The sequence below is a fragment of the Diachasmimorpha longicaudata genome, chromosome 4 (assembly GCF_034640455.1).
Source record: "Diachasmimorpha longicaudata isolate KC_UGA_2023 chromosome 4, iyDiaLong2, whole genome shotgun sequence".
Classification (NCBI taxonomy): domain Eukaryota; kingdom Metazoa; phylum Arthropoda; class Insecta; order Hymenoptera; family Braconidae; genus Diachasmimorpha; species Diachasmimorpha longicaudata.
The window spans coordinates 10,020,696-10,036,501 of NC_087228.1; the positions used below are offsets into that span (position 1 = coordinate 10,020,696).

Genomic DNA, 15,806 nt, shown 5'->3' on the forward strand with positions numbered 1-15,806 from the left:
TGAGGAAAAAATACAGAAAGTGTAGAGACGGGAGATGAAGTTTCTCCCCTTCACTTCACCCCCTCGGCCGTGAGAGGAGGTGGGCCAATGCTGCTCTGCGCTGATAAATATAACGTAACAAGTTCAGTAGAATAGCAACTTCATCCCGAAGGGATCAACGCGTCTTTCCTACGACTCGACTCTGTCTCTTTTTCCACTCTTCCCGCTTCTCCCCCTTTAGCCATTTTCTTTGCCACTGTCTTCTCTCCTTCACACAAAAGTAGACCTTTTTCTTCTCCTCTTGTTTCTGCTGGCTGTCTTCCTTCCTCTTTTCTATTCAACAGAGGCAAACGCGCAGAAAAACGAGTCGTACTACTGTGCGAGGTATATAACACATGAGAGTAGACGGAACGCAACCAATCACCCAGTCCCTCCAAATGTTAAAGCCGTTTCTATTTATTTTCGGAATATAGACAGCTATCTTTGTAAATCCCTCGAAAACAAAAGTGAATTCGGTCGAGTTTGTTTATTTATTTATTGAGTTGAGGTTTGTTTATCAATATAAATAACGGGGGTTGATGTGGTTGGACGTGAATATTTTTAATGCTGAGAGAGACGGGAAAAATTGTTTTAAACAATTGTCGAGCTACTGAAAAACTTCACATTGCGAGGAAAATTATCTCACGAGGTCAATTGCAAATACCAATATCCTCATTAGCTCCCGCTGATTGGGTAATTTGCGAAAAGTAGTTTTTAAAAAATAGAAAAAAAATGAAAGTTAAGAACGGCAAACGATGTACGCGGCATTGGCTAATTCTCCATTATCTCCGACCGGATCCAATTGCGTTATTTAATCGTCCTCGCAAGTGACTGCTCCCTTTTCTTTTCTTTTTCTCGGGGTGCCATTATAGGTAAAGTGGGTGAGTGCTACTGTGGGTAGCGAAATCTGAAGACCTTTCTCGATTTCGTTAACTTGGAGGGTAAAAGGGTCGTGCAAGAGTTAGGAGGGAAAGAAAATTCGTATATACGGGGTTGGGGCTATAAAAAAGTAAATTAAATGAGAATTAAATACAAATAAAACGCGCTCGGCCAAGTAATTGGTTAGCGAGAGCTCGCTTTCTCGATACTGCGCTAGGGTTACCAAGTTTTTTCTCTCGGTTGAGTGCGGGGTAGAGATGAATCGAACTATTCCGAAAAAGAAAATCGTTTTCCTTCAATTAATCAAATGAGACAGCCCAGCAAAATTAATATTTGTTGAATATATTTTTTTTTCAATCGCATTTTGTCGTCGGGTAGCGAAACATAAAACAATCGGAAAGTAAATTGTTGAAAAATTTCTTAGGTGGTTGTGACAAGAAAGAAAAACTCTTCCCTAGTTTATTAAATTCTCCATGAAAAATGACTGCATCGTTCGGCACGGATGTCTTCTCTCCAAAAATATCTACAAAATAATCCCTAAATAATCCCTGGATTCAACCGACTCCACAACTTTATGACTGCATCAATGGAACTCAATTGGTAATCCACTATTAGAACTAAACAAAAAAATCCCTCGCATCCCCTAGAAAAATTCCCATAAATTTATCTCGAAAAAAAAATCAGATCACACGGCGTCTCTAGAAAAAAATCTATAATTATACAACGAAAGAAAAACAGTGAGGATCCGTGACATGTTTGGAAAAGGATGGCCCCCAGCGCAATCATGGGAGGATTAAGGCCATGTATGAGGACGGCTGCATAAAGAGTGGGGCAGAGAGTAAACCAGAAGCGAAAAGAGATGGGTTCGTCCATAAGTGGGTGGTGTGCTGGGGCCAAAAATGGGTGGAGAAGACAGTGGCTGCCTTTATCCAGCGGGGTGAGACACAGAAATGATATTCCATGAACGAAGCATATGCGGCTGTGATAGAGGGGTGGTTCACCCCTGAGCGCATAGCGGGGCGCTGGTTTATTACAAACACGGATTACGAGGTAATGGGAGTGGAAATGGAGATCACTGACTCATGTGTGGTTGTGAGGAATTTTAATTTTTTTTTATAGAAAAACTAGGCAGATAAAAATTGCTCATCTTGGGGATTCCCCTTTGCCACTGAATGGTAAAAGAACATAATAATAAGAATATGATGCTGAATAAAATGAATGTTGGCAAGCCTTTTGTTAATTTATCAGCAACAATAACTACATGCAATACAAGAACAATTTGCCTCGTCTTTTCCTGGGAGAGATCCTTCTCGTGATGACTACGAGTCTCTGGGGATTCAGCCCCACGTTAGATCCTATCGCAGTTCAGACTAATTCGTCAACACGATCAGATAATGTTCGAGCACACGCTCACAGCGATTTTTGTTTTATTGATAATTCAATAACGTTTACATGAGAGAATATCGCTGATACATCGGGTCCTGTCACCACCATTTGCATCGTAAAATATTTGACATTTATGTCAGATTAAATTTGAGTGGCATTAGCACATAATTTTTCGGCTCAATTCATCGCGAAACTATTACCAAATTGAAATGATCCATAAAATTGTGTTGAGAGGAAATTTTGTGATGACGAAAGAACGTAAATAAAATTTGAGTGTTTCGACCTATTTTTTTTTTGTTGAAGGGGCTTTGCAAAATTGAGGAAAAAAAATTGGAATTGTTGGGTGCTGAGTTTTGTATCATTTTAGTAAATTTATATGCTGTAGAATGTCCCATCGATTTTACGACTGTACCCTGGATTTGTGAGACCTATATGAGGACCGTCGATAGCCAGCTTTAGACTGCTCGGATGAATCCTCTCGATTGCCATCATTTGTGCAGCGTAAGTCAGTCGTCTGTGCTCCTTATCCAGAATATCGTCGTCTTCATCCCCTTTTCTTGGTGCCGCTGATCCAGTGTCTCTTACTGCACCTCGACCTCCACCAGGAGCTGCACTTTTCTTTGGTTTTGCTGACGTCTTTGTTTTTGTCAGAGGCGGCTTCTTCGGGGGGGTATCTCGAGGCTTTGTTTTAGATTTCAGGACCTAAGGGTGAGGGTGAAGGATGACCTCTGATTATCATAAAAAAAATTCGTTGGTGGATAAGACCGATTGAATAGTTATGGCTCCACTTGCCTTCGTTGCATTGTTTATAAATTTACCTTCGTGTCATTCCGGAGGACTCGCCAGGTCTCCCAGTTGAGGGACTCCGGTTGCATGATGACGTACATCTTGGGGACCATGGTATCTTGACTGTGGATGTACGTGGCAGAAAGGGCTAAGTCTAGTGCATCATCGGGTACCTGAGGAAAACATTTCAATGCGACTTGAATTTAGTTCTAGACATTAATTGCCAGGGAAAGTACCTGGAAAGCGGGGCAAAATGGATGCCGAGGACTTTCATAAAAAATTCGTGACTCCGGGAATTTTTGATGATATGAAATAATTTTTTCATGTTTGAATTCTCCCCGATCCTCAATATTTTCAAGACCTCCGTTTCAAATATAGCATATTCTACTGTCCCCAGATAACACGGTGGATTTATTTAATTTACCTGAGGCCTAATGAGACGGTGATCTCGCCGAATACTTGTGAGTGTGTGATGAGCAAATAATCGCTCGTGGGGCTCTAACCTAGTCGCCCAATCTCTGTCTTTTTCCGACACGTTTTTGCCGAGAATTGGACCATCTGAGATCCAAAATCCCTCGGTGGAGACGTCAGGCACTGGGTAAGGATTCCGTTTCAAGTCTCTCGGCGGCATCGTTTCCTCTCAAATAAATTTCTCCTGAAAATTGTGAGGATTCGGGTTACGAGGTTAGTTATTTCAAATGGAATCATTTCAGGAGGAAAACTCTTTTACTGATTTATCAGTTTCTTCGTCTGGGTTTATTCGACGTCTCAATTCTCAAGATGCAGCTATTGTGGGCTCGTAAATGCTGTCAAAGTCATTGGAGTGAAGCAAGTAGAAAAACTCGAGGCCATTGTGATAAGAAATGACAATGTTTGCGTCACACGTGAGATACATCTGGAAATGCGTGGTGCTCTTTTTTTTCTTGTCAACTTGATTTATGGGGGATTGTTTGTACTCCAGCCATGACGAGACAATATTTGTTTGAGCTGAATTAAAAAATTGAAAAATATTGTCATTGTACCAGGAAGACAAATTACCTGAGAATTGAATAAATAATTCTTATGATATTTCAATAATATTATCTGAAAATAAATTCATTGAATTGACTTCACACTTTATCTCGGAAATTCTTTTTTTTCTCTTCGAAAAAAAAATTATGAATTTCCAGACATACGAAGAAAGAAGGTGGATAAAAGTGGCCTAAAAAATCAGGGTAAATTTTGCTGTCATAAAAACGTGGAGTGAAACCGATTTATCGATCTCTGATGTTTTGGACAAAGGCTTTGTGGGTACGCATAAACATTGCCCTATCGAATCCGCAGTTTAGTACCACACGACGATTTAACTTTGCTGGTGCCCCGAGTACAGAAGCTATATCGGTGTAAATGCGCCTCGCACCCCGGCATAATTAACACGTTAACCGACAAACTATAATGGCACTCACATACACGCGGGGTATAACCGGTAAACCGTAATGAGACGACCACGATCGTATATCAAGAGCCGGCATCCGGCTTTAACCGAGCGGACCAGTCTCTCTCACTCCCATCCACCAGATGAGTTTGATCGTTTCAGGATTAAAGTGTTTAGAATGACCGCATTCGTGTTACGTCAAGTGCATCGTTTCCATTCATCGCCGACGGAAGTCTCTGCTGAATATCATTCAGACAGTATTCATTCATGATTTTTCCAAATTGCTCGATTCCCCCTTCACTCGGATGTTTGTGACCGGAAGAGAGTTGTTCATCTCGAAGAATTCGATTTAATTAACTTAATTTCTATTCACACGAAGAGAGAAATATTCAGTAAAGTCGGAAATTTAATTTAAATGAACATTTTATTGGAGAAATTTCCAACAGGGTTGGGGGGGGGGCGTGAGTTTTTTTTTGTTGAAGTGATTTATGTATCAAAAAAAAACATTGAGCTGTATTTAACGTGTTTGGCCCAGTGGGTGGCAGGCCACGAGAAATCATCATAGATACAATATTAAAGCCACATGTAATTTATGTTAGCACGGGCGTGCATAATGCTGTTTGTAGAAAAGCGATGGTGTCACGTGCCGACGCGTGTCGTTGGGATACTGCCCCACCTACCCCACCACCTACTGTCCGATCAGTAATGCGCAATTTTAAATGCCCCCGTACATGGATACACACACACATTTGCACTATGCAACCCGCCGTGGGATATCCATGCCGTTGGCTCTGATATTTGCCAATTCGATGCGTTTAATCGGATAACGTGTTTAAGTAGCTTCTAATACGATTTTAGGTGTAGCAATGTTAACATTGACAGCTTCATTAAAAGATTAAAAGTAACGTTTGAATAAATATTTTGTTTTTCACCACCTGTCGGAGAAAGAACTGCGTAATTCTGATTGAATTATTCGCAATTTTGATGGAACTATTTCTCTTGTTGACTTAAAATTCGATGTTTCCTGTCGAATTTATTTTTGTCTTGAAATGTAATTTTCTGAGGATCAGGAGAAATTGTGTTTCCGCTCATTTTCCCCCCTCCCCCTCCAGACGGAATAATTTCTGACAGATGTGGAAAACAGAAATACCGAGTAAAAAATGATCTCCGAAATCATCCGCGTCATTGGCCTCGCTTACACAGCCCTTCTCCCTTAAAATGCAGGGACAGAGCAGAGATCGTCCCTCTTTTCTCGCGTTTTGAGCACAAGCAAAACCCCTAGGGTAGTAGAGATGACACGCGTAATCGCGTAATCGTGGCGCGTGCTGGAGTTTGAATCAGGGGAGCTTTACGTACGTCTACACAGAACTAGGTAACTATGCAGACGCAATGGCACGTGATGATGCACGCCCTAAATCAACATATAACTGTTTTCCTAGATGGGTCGTCGGGATGATTTAAACAATTTTCTTTCTGAACAGCGCAAATGAAAAGTTCAAAATTTTTGAGAACGACGGAACGATATGAGAAATTAATTTTCGCTGAGTGTTGAGTCAGATGTGCGGTCATGATGGCTCATAATGTGGGTTTATTGAGCCGTAGGATGATATTTATGGAAATTTTTTCTGTGGGGGAGAGGGTGCGAGAGTAAAAAATAATTACAGGATACTTGGTGGTCCTTCGAGACGGATCAGGCAGCGAGACAATTGGATCAAGCTCTTGATATGCAGCTCATACTGTCTAATGAAGACAGGTGAGTGGTCACCCATCCGTTTAGCAGCCACAGCTGATGCTGTTCAGCTTTCCATAGCTCCACTGAGCTCCTTCTATCATATGCTATCGCGAAGGACTACGATCAAACTGACTCATAGCCTATTTTACCATAAGGGTATTCTTTCAATCAAATCATGAATTTTTAATTTCGAAAAGTGGGTCTTGTCGTGGAACTGTCCCATGGAAAAAATTTCCATAAATAAATTCCCTCAGTTCCATTACTCCAACTCTGGAAAATCAAATCTACTGATATACTGACAAATTCAGAGGAACAAAAAATTACAACTCGAGTCCTCGACCAAACAATCAACGATACATCCAAGATAAACCCCAAAGTCAATCCTTTCCCCCCACAAAACTCGAATTACCAAGAAGTTGAAGTGATTTCGATTGCGACCCAAAGTGTATTTCAGTACAGTAGCACTCGAGCGCGAAGCCTCCGGTCCGCTGTCCTCGGTTCACCCGGATAAGCCCTTTCCAACCTAATCCCATGATATCCCAACGTTGAATCCGTATCGGCGGAGGGGTGGACGGAGTATTGGGGGTATATCGGCATTGCCACCGAAAATCGCTGGCGCATTCAAATGGACATCGTCATTTTCCCACCACTTCCCCAAACAAAATAGTGCAACCGAGAGATCCCAGATCGTGAAGAGATGAAAGAGGAGGAGGTGGGGGAGAGGGGGCGGGGGACGGGGGGTGAGGGTGGCAGGGGAGCAGGTCGTATACGTGGACAATGGATGTGGAGGGAAGATATTGCCAATATTTGGTTTGATTCTAGCGAGAACGTGCGGCCCACTGGTGGTTGTACACGTTCTGACACTGTCCGTGTATATTAGACGACCGGCGAATTACCATCTGAATGCACCCCCGGGTTTGCCCTTTGTCAACCAGCCCTCATCGTACTGACCGCACGTATATTCCCTACGTGCAGAATTCACTTCCCCTCAAGCCCCTCGCACCTTCGTCCCTCGGACATGGCCTTTGATTCGTATATTCACTCGTGAATATACCGTATGGTCATTTTTCTGAGCCTCGTCGGGGATTAACGATTGTATTCCATGATTTCGAAATTCGAGAGTCACTGGAGTGAGGTGAGTGATCGATTTTGAATTACTTTTTTTAAATGCCGAGTGGAATTGTTGACGGGGAGGTCAGGTCTCTCCACGGCGATTCAAAGGGGAATTACGGGGGTGAATTCGAGTTTTATGGCTGGAAAATTGTGTTTTCTGTGATATTATTGTTTTTACGGATTTTTGGAGGTGTCGTTTGGAATGCGGACTGCAGTCTATTGTGTGATTTTTCTATTTTCTTACACAATACGAGTGTTTGGAAATATTGGCACAGCTTTTGGTGGAAATAGTTCAAATAGAACGCACGTGGCTGTGTTGACCGGTTTTATTTCTATTGGGATTCCCAATTTTTGGGGGAATGGGAAATACTTTATTTGTCCACTGATTTCAGTGAATTAAATTATATTACCCTGAAATACAACACTTGATTTTGTTATTTTTAATCCCCAAGGTAAAGTTCGATGTCATTTGTCAATTATGAACTAGATTTATTTAAGAATTTTTCCCTCAGTCTCAATTTATATTAAAATGCACAGTTGGCTTGAAAAAAAAAATACACGTAATTATTGCTCAATGGAATTGAAATAATTGATGTGTTCTAATGGTGTGATACCACCCCTCGTTGAAAACATAATGTCTTACACCCAGCGTGACCAATAATCTGAAAGAAATTATACCGAGGGACTTGGTAACCAGTAGAGCGACAGGTGGCCCGTGAAATCAGTGCACGAGGACTGACACGCACCCTCGATGCGGCTCATTATGAAATTGAGTGTATAATAACCAGGGGATGGTGAGATCTAAAAAGAACTCAATTCCAGAATGCCCATTGAAGACAGATCAATAACCGTCGGTCCCTTATTTTACGAATTAAAGAAAATTTTGTGAACCTTTCAAAGTTGTCATCGTTAACTTTTTCCGCGCATACAAATGCCGGTGTATATTCCAGCGCTTCACGTTTTCCCATTTAAATGGTAATCGGTGGGTCCATGATATAATTGTATTCGTGAGGGTATTAAGCCCCACAGGTCTCGAGCGCACGGAAGTGTCGGCTGTACCTACTTGATACCATTGTTCGCATTGTTCTCCATACAATCGAGTGGAACAATGCGATGCATTTTCATGACTGTGATTTTCAAAACTTGATTCGCAGGAACTGGAAATATTGTTAAGATATTGTCTAATGAGGATTGACGGAATAATGGGGCAAGAAATAAATAAATTCAGGAAAAATTATTGTGGAGTTATGTGAAGTTATTTCACAATGTTCAAGCGACAATTATTAGTCCCCTATATTTTTAATTATTTTATCAGTATTCTGTGGCATCATTTTTCCGACTTTAGCTCCGTTGGAAGAATGAATTGTTCTCCGGAATTTAAAAATATTTTGTTATTCAGCATTTCAACCGTCGCATTGTTACTCACTGCACGTTAAAAAATGGAGATGAAATAGAGAGGGTTTGTATCCCCAGGAAAAGGCCCACAGTATTGTGCCCACCCCCTTTCCATTCATACATATTCATCAAAGGCTAATTAATCATCGCAGTGCGCTCTCACCAATCCTCTCACCCCCGTCGCTTCGTTGCCCTTTAAAATACACCAACTTCGGTATAAATCGTGAGCCCATGCAGATTACAAAGTCGATTCGTCCCGAAACAAAAATTCTGAAATCTATGGAACCGAGTGAAATGGTCGGAATATAATAAATTCATATTAAACTCTCCACATGGATTCATGATGTTTGTGCATGAATAAATCCACGGGAATTTACGTCCACGCACGATCAATCTAAATTTTAATTTTCGTAATCTCATTTAGTGGAAAGTCGCACTTGCTTTGCACCCTTGGGGTAGGGACGCGTATAATTAGCCATCGTTTATTTTACACCCCGTTTTTCAGTGATCACGATGGGGTCGAGGGGTGAGGATAAGTTACGCAAATGCACCCGATGGGGTCCCCCTTGTGCCACAAAAGTGGTGGTAGCTCATAGAACGCTTCACTGGTAATGTGACGCGATCATTGCCAACCCCAATGTCCATTGATATTACCCTGCCTATTTTACATTTGAATCCCCTTTTATTTTTTCGAGTCCTGATAAAAATCTTTAACTTTACACACCTCATCACCTATCTGCGGTGGTAAAATATTTCATTATTGGAGGGACTAGAGTGAAATGGCATAGACGGGGGGTAGAGGGCGTAAAAAAACCTTAAAAAATATTATAATAAAATTAGGTTAAAAGTAAGTTGAAATTTACAGTGAACTGTAAATGTTTTACAATATTTATTCAATTATCATTAGAAAGTCATCTTTTTTCCATTTATTTTGAGGGGAGTTTTTGAAAAGTTTTCGGGAACAGCCCATTGTGCTCACCTGTCTTCATAAAAAAATTGATGGATGACATACACCGAAAATATTTTGATTCAATGATTTTCGTTGATATGTAAAGGTTGATAGGTTCGCGCAGCTGAGCGGATTTTTTACGACGTTTAAAAATCAGAATGAGGAACACCCTAGCCCAAGACCAGATGTGGGGGGTCCAGTTGACACTTTATGGTCCACCCCTGTACCCCGTCAACAACGCAGTAGGTGTCGGCAAACCCTCTAAATGCCCCCGAAGGGGCTCTAACCTTTTTTCCCTATTTTTTCCTGCTGTATATAGATATCTACATAATACCGACATTAACTCAGACTGCAAATCGATTTTGGACATTGTTTCATTGCCTTATGAATTTCTTTTTTACGAGATGAAATGTGGAATTTCTCCCCTTTCAGAATTTTCCACCAATTTCGATTTCACCTTTTCATTACATCTTGGTAAATAAACATTTGTCTAGAATTAGAAGACCCGAAATGAGTTTTCATTAAGTTCCCTAACACTTTTTCAGTGCGTCTGTCCTCAAAAATAATCATCGACTGTCCATGAAATTTCACTTATTTTCCTGATGGTACAGGATTAAAAACGCGTCGACAGAGATCATAACATTATTCTTTTCAAATAAACCAAATATAAAAGTCATAGTAGCCAGATTGGTGGTTGACAAATGAGTGAATCCCCAATGGTGAGCGAATGCACGCGAAAGACATATGGCCCCATAAAAAAGAGATACAAGAGGGCCAAAAACTAGTTGCTGTCTCTCTCACTCTGTACAACCATCCCAGTTTTCCAATCCGATATTAATGGAGACCAAACACCGCACATTCTGTGTCGTCGTTGTTCCCCAGAGTGTGTACACAACATCGCAAAATGCCATAATGTCTATTCCGATATATAATGTGTGTACACTCCCCCTTTCTCCAACAATGGAATGATCTATGGAACGATCCTGGGTATACGTTTATAGGTATATATAGATAGTTTTGGCTCCTTCTCCCTTCTGTACTTTTTTTATGTCTTCCACATTACAATCCTACGTTTTTTCTCAGTCAGTCCTATCGTGCGAACGATAAAAGTCGAATCAGTTTAGTGTTATGAAGTTTGGGGCATATGCGGTGGTATAATGCCAACGGACCGCCCAATTTGTCATTATATGCTGTGATAATGATTTATTTCAGGATTAGGAGAGGACAAAATCAAGAATAATAGGAGGAGAGATTTTTCATGTGGAAACATCATATTTTCACGCCTCCCGTCAGTATGGAATTATAAAACCTGGACGGAAAGAAATTTTCGGTAAAAATTGGACCTCTAGGGGCTAATTATTATGATGAAACTAACCTTCGTCCTTCGTTTGACCTCCTGGAGGTCTAATTTTTACCTAAAATTCTCTTTTGTGCACTGGGACACGCCGAGGCCATTGCCAATCTCATTCAAATGAACATAATTCTTCCTTTCGTCTTTCTGACGTCAAAAAACGGAGTTGAGTTCAATCAGACATCCTCTCCATGCACGAAGTCAAATTGGATTTTCCGAAAAACCCCTCAGCGAAACGTATACGTGGCGCGTGACTATCCGGAAAGGGGGGACAACGAGTTTTCGGAAGGTATTATAGTCAAGGGATGATTTGGCTGAGGGTAGAGAAACTCAAACTGTATGTCTATCTCACTTGGTGGGCTCTGCAGGATCAAAGACGAACCCCACGGTGGTTGGCCGACTGGCCTGACGTATTAGGGATAAATTGACGTCGACAGGGCACGAGCAATTCTGCACCTTGCACGGCTTTGATCCGGTTTACCTGAGGGAACTGTTTCCTCTCATCCTCCACCCACCCTCGGAACATTCCCAATCATCAACCAATGTTAAAGGGATTTCATAACGGATGTTGCACATGTTGGTTATCCATCATTGTGGAATTATTGATAATTGCAATTTCCCATTTGAATTTAGTGTGTATAGACTAATGAAAAAAATCGAGTGTGTGAAATATATTTAAATGATGCTGGTCATTTTTTTGAAACCCTTAAGTCTTCCAGGCATTTCCACCGCGCACGAGGAGAAATTTTTTTTCTAGAAAATTTCTAGTGTTAACGTAGAAACAAACTAGAAATTTGCGGCGAATTTTGGGGAGGAAAATTTGAATTTTTTCACGCATATGGTCAGAGGTCCTCAGAAAATGATTCAATAATTAAAATACCTGATTCATACCTGATCTGGAGAGTCAGCTGTCGTTCCAAAGATGTCTACTTTCCACTGTACTCGTAATTTATTAAGTCGATAATGTTATGGAGCTTTGAAAGCTCAAAAACCTACCCCGGAGCTTTCAAAACGGGCAGTAGCGTCATCTTTTCGCGATTTCCGGTGCCATCTTAGTTCGGATTCAGTTTCATTTCTGTTGATAAGTAATATCATTGCGTGATAAGCTAGGGATCCTTTCACTGCGATGTCTTGTGTGGATAACATTCCAATGATCACTGTAATTATTGGGATGATTGGATCGCCCTGATTTTGCGCAATCCCATTGCGTTTTGAAAATAAATTTTGCTTGCAGAAAAACATCTTACACAATGTGATAGCCAACAATGGCATATTCAAATTAATAAACCAAGATTGTGATTTTAAATTCATTTTACATAATCACTGAATATCAACTTTCAGAAATTAATAAATGCGTATTTCAGTTTCGTGGCGGTCGCATGTGGAAAATGTTCTCCAGGAATCCGAAGAACAACCTGCGGTAGATGACTCGGGTGGACACTGCAACCCCATAAAATGTTTGTTTTTCAACTGCGCTATTGGACGCCAGTAGAATGGTACCTCCACCACCGAAAAACTGGGATTTTACTGATAATCTTCGCGATCAGTGTCATCTGGAGACTGGCTGGATGGTACCGTCTGCAGAGACGTTATCGGGAATGTCTGGATAAAATCCCCGGACCCGCGGCTCTACCGCTGGTTGGAAACACAATAGAACTGAACCTTGATCATGAGGGTAAGTGGACTTGAAAAGACGGGAGAGTCAGGGGTTATAAAGAGATTTATTTATTATTAAAAAAAATTAGTTGATCAGGTATATGTGGGAGAATTGGATAATTACGTCATAATTTTGTATTTAAATTTTTTTCTCTCAGTTGTGAGGCCAATCGCATATAAAACTGTAATTTTCTAGAGCTTTATCAAAGAATTATGGGAATGCGAATGCTTTGGGGTTGGCGGGAAGGCATCAACAAGGCCTGGGTGGGCCAGCACCCCTACGTATTCGTCAGCAAAGCCTCCACTGTGGAGGCAGTTCTCAGCAGCAATCGCCACATTGATAAGAGCGCCGACTATCGTTTCCTGCGACCTTGGCTCGGAACTGGCCTGTTAACCAGTCACGGTAATCGTCATCGACTTTACGAAATCGCATATTTTTCTGATTACGCTGTAAATATTTACGAGCGTTTTTCAACCATAAATTTATCAGGGAGTAAGTGGCATAAGCGGAGAAAAATCCTGACGCCGACGTTTCATTTTAAGATTCTCGAGGACTTCATTGAAGTCTTTGGAGAACAAACTGAAATTCTAGTGAAGAAACTTTCACGCGAGGTCCATAATGGATCGTTCAACATTTTTCCTTACGTCACTCATTGCACTTTGGATATTATCTGCGGTAAAACAAACTTTACCTCATAATTGCGATGCAGAAAAATCGAAATGTAAATTATACAATTTTTTCATTCTAGAAACCGCAATGGGAAGACAAGTATTTGCTCAGAATGATAGTAATAGTGAATATGTGCGTGCGGTCTACACGTAAGTCGAATATTTAGTGTATTAGAGAAAAAAAATCAACACAGGCAAATAATGGGTCACACTAACATATACAATACGTTAATTTTTCGCTCGATTTCTTGAGAAAAATTCTCCGTTTCATTTCTCCATTTGTTTACATTATCATCAGATTAAATTTTATTTTCTTATTCGTTATTCATTATCAGTGACATATGAATCAAGCATCCGTGAAGCATTTAGTTGCGATTAAAAACACATCAACTTACAGCATCGGAAATATAATACAAACCCGACAGGCTACCATCTGGTACCATCCAGACATACTTTTTCGAATTTCACCGCTGTATGAAAAACATCAGCAATGCATACATGTCTTACATGCCTTTTCTAATAAGGTAATTATATTCGCGCAGTCACTGTAACATACCATTAAAATCTTTCATACGGTTACACGTATTTTTTCGGTAGGTAATATCCGAGAGAAGAGTAGAAATTTCGAGTAACATCGAAGGCAATAATATTGAGGAAGGAGATGAAGTGAAGAAGAAGCGATTGGCTTTTTTGGATTTATTAATTGAAGCTTCTAGAGATGGAGCTCTTTTATCGAACGAAGATATCAGAGAGGAGGTTGACACGTTTATGTTTGAAGTAAGACAGGCAAAAATAGACGCGGAGAGAAAAACATCATAATTCATCAAATAATTTTATTGAACTGTCAATTGCATTGATTTTAGGGTCACGACACGACATCATCTGCAGTCTGTTGGACGCTTTATCTACTCGGCTGCCATCCGGAGTATCAAGTAAATGAATTATTACATTCATTAAGAAAAAATTACAAATTATCACGTATGAAGAAATTGCGCAGAGGAAACTGTTGCTCTCTCGAATAAATTCGTTCAAATTTTGGCGCGGATTCGTTGAAAATCGCTCGTTTATAATGGATAAATTTATAATCGATTATCTGCTTACATGTACTGTATATGGACTTGAACAATGAAAAACGAAAACGCCGAATGAATTTACAGGAACGTGTGATCGACGAATTGGAACAAGTATTCGCGGAAGGTGATTACCACCGCCGCCCAACTCTCAACGACTTGAAGAGCATGAAGTACCTGGAGAGATGCATCAAGGAAGCATTACGTTTATATCCCAGTGTTCCGTTGCTTGCTCGTCGCATAGCGGAAGACGTGCAAATTGGTATAGAATGAACTACCCCGGTATCATCAGACCATCTCATTTGTAATTGGAGATAATGAGACGTCTACTCTGTCATTCAGGGAAGTACACGGTTCCAGAGGGAACAACGGCGATGGTGATAGTTCCTATGCTTCATAGAGACCCTGAGGTCTTCCCTCATCCTGAGAAATTCGATCCCGATAGGTTTCTAGCTGAGAATGCTAATGGCAGGCATCCCTATGCCTTCATACCTTTCAGCGCGGGGCCGAGGAATTGTATCGGTATCTCGACAATTTTTTTATTGCGTCAAGTCCCAGAGTTCTATATTGATTGATTTATGACAAGTTGATTTTTCTCAAGCCATGAAAATGATTCCCCAGGTCAAAAATTCGCTCTGCTGGAGGAGAAAGTGGTCATCTCAGGGGTTTTACGAAAATTTCGAATCGAATCAGCGGAGCGACGAGAGGATATTAGTATCACCGCCGAACTGGTAATCAGAGCTAAAAACGGCCTCAACGTCCGTATAACACCGCGATAATTAACAAAAAAGTTCCTTCCTTCTCTTTCTATTTATATCGCACTGACTACGCTCTCTATTATAAATTCTCAAAATAAACTAATTGTATCGTCTGTACTAGATTTGCACACCTTTGTATTGATCTCAAATTGCTTCGTTAATTTCTCGTTTATTTTTAAATAAATAATTAAATATCAACCATAAGTAGTGGCCTCTGTGCACCCCAGGCGGAACCCCCTGCTTACAGGGTATGTGCGATAGATGGAACATATACAGTACACAGCGTCCCCTACGGCGTTCCGAGGTACTTACCTGGTGGTTCGGTAGAGCATATAGAGTACAGCAGAGGTTCACCTCACTGTTAGTACTAACCCCGGCAGAGAGAGGCACCACCGCCAGGTCATACATTGGAGTGGGGAGTAATCACAATTTTTATTTGGGCTAAATTAAAATGATGATTATTCATGATCCACGGGGCTACAAACAAAATTAACACATATGCAATGATGTACTAATGACGTAGAATCATGTACATTAGTTAATTTTTCTATTTGCAACCCCCCCGCCGGCCAAGTACATTGGTGTGAGCACAAGTGGACACTTGGATAGAGGGGATACAGGACGAGGTTA

General features: G+C 40.8%; 2 protein-coding genes across 5 annotated transcripts; one reads left to right on the top strand and one right to left on the bottom strand.

The window, feature by feature from the left end:
- Positions 1–2,369: 2,369 nt before the first annotated feature.
- LOC135161287 (cilia- and flagella-associated protein 276) lies at positions 2,370–11,952 on the bottom strand. 2 transcript variants are annotated; one of them, XM_064118722.1, is made up of 5 exons: positions 4,319–4,756; positions 3,800–4,056; positions 3,494–3,724; positions 3,102–3,242; positions 2,370–2,985 (listed from the first exon to the last, which is right to left on the bottom strand). In XM_064118722.1, the coding sequence occupies exons 3-5, from the start codon at positions 3,698–3,700 to the stop codon at positions 2,656–2,658; spliced, it is 678 nt and encodes a 225-aa protein (XP_063974792.1). In that variant the 5' UTR covers positions 3,701–3,724; positions 3,800–4,056; positions 4,319–4,756; the 3' UTR covers positions 2,370–2,655. The 2 variants fall into 2 exon arrangements, with proteins under 2 accessions (XP_063974792.1, XP_063974790.1); XM_064118720.1 differs by lacking the exons at positions 3,800–4,056; positions 4,319–4,756 and adding an exon at positions 11,915–11,952.
- Positions 11,953–12,301: 349 nt separating this feature from the next.
- On the top strand, positions 12,302–15,395 carry LOC135161960 (cytochrome P450 4c3). Of its 3 annotated transcripts, none has more exons than XM_064119995.1 (11): positions 12,302–12,318; positions 12,388–12,698; positions 12,876–13,082; positions 13,170–13,355; positions 13,429–13,498; positions 13,746–13,872; positions 13,946–14,125; positions 14,212–14,280; positions 14,506–14,680; positions 14,761–14,940; positions 15,020–15,395. In XM_064119995.1, exons 2-11 carry the CDS (start codon positions 12,479–12,481, stop codon positions 15,151–15,153), a joined length of 1,548 nt encoding a protein of 515 aa, XP_063976065.1. In that variant the 5' UTR covers positions 12,302–12,318; positions 12,388–12,478; the 3' UTR covers positions 15,154–15,395. The 3 variants fall into 3 exon arrangements, with proteins under 3 accessions (XP_063976065.1, XP_063976066.1, XP_063976064.1); XM_064119994.1 differs by having other exon boundaries at positions 12,304–12,318; positions 15,040–15,393; XM_064119996.1 differs by lacking the exon at positions 13,170–13,355 and having other exon boundaries at positions 12,303–12,318; positions 15,040–15,394.
- Positions 15,396–15,806: the final 411 nt, after the last annotated feature.

What these genes read in the sequence shown, in the direction of transcription:
- LOC135161287 (XM_064118720.1), bottom strand. Translation starts at nt 3,700, where the DNA reads ATGCCGCCGAGAGACTTGAAACGGAATCCTTACCCAGTGCCTGACGTC. An exon ending in ACCGTCTCATTAGGCCTCAG is followed by an intron (nt 3,243 to 3,493) that starts GTAAATTAAATA and finishes TGTTTTCCTCAG; the next exon opens with GTACCCGATGATGCACTAGA. An exon ending in TCCTCCGGAATGACACGAAG is followed by an intron (nt 2,986 to 3,101) that starts GTAAATTTATAA and finishes CCTCACCCTTAG; the next exon opens with GTCCTGAAATCTAAAACAAA.
- LOC135161960 (XM_064119994.1), top strand. Translation starts at nt 12,479, where the DNA reads ATGTTTGTTTTTCAACTGCGCTATTGGACGCCAGTAGAATGGTACCTC. An exon ending in CACTTTGGATATTATCTGCG is followed by an intron (nt 13,356 to 13,428) that starts GTAAAACAAACT and finishes TTTTCATTCTAG; the next exon opens with AAACCGCAATGGGAAGACAA. An exon ending in TTGACACGTTTATGTTTGAA is followed by an intron (nt 14,126 to 14,211) that starts GTAAGACAGGCA and finishes CATTGATTTTAG; the next exon opens with GGTCACGACACGACATCATC.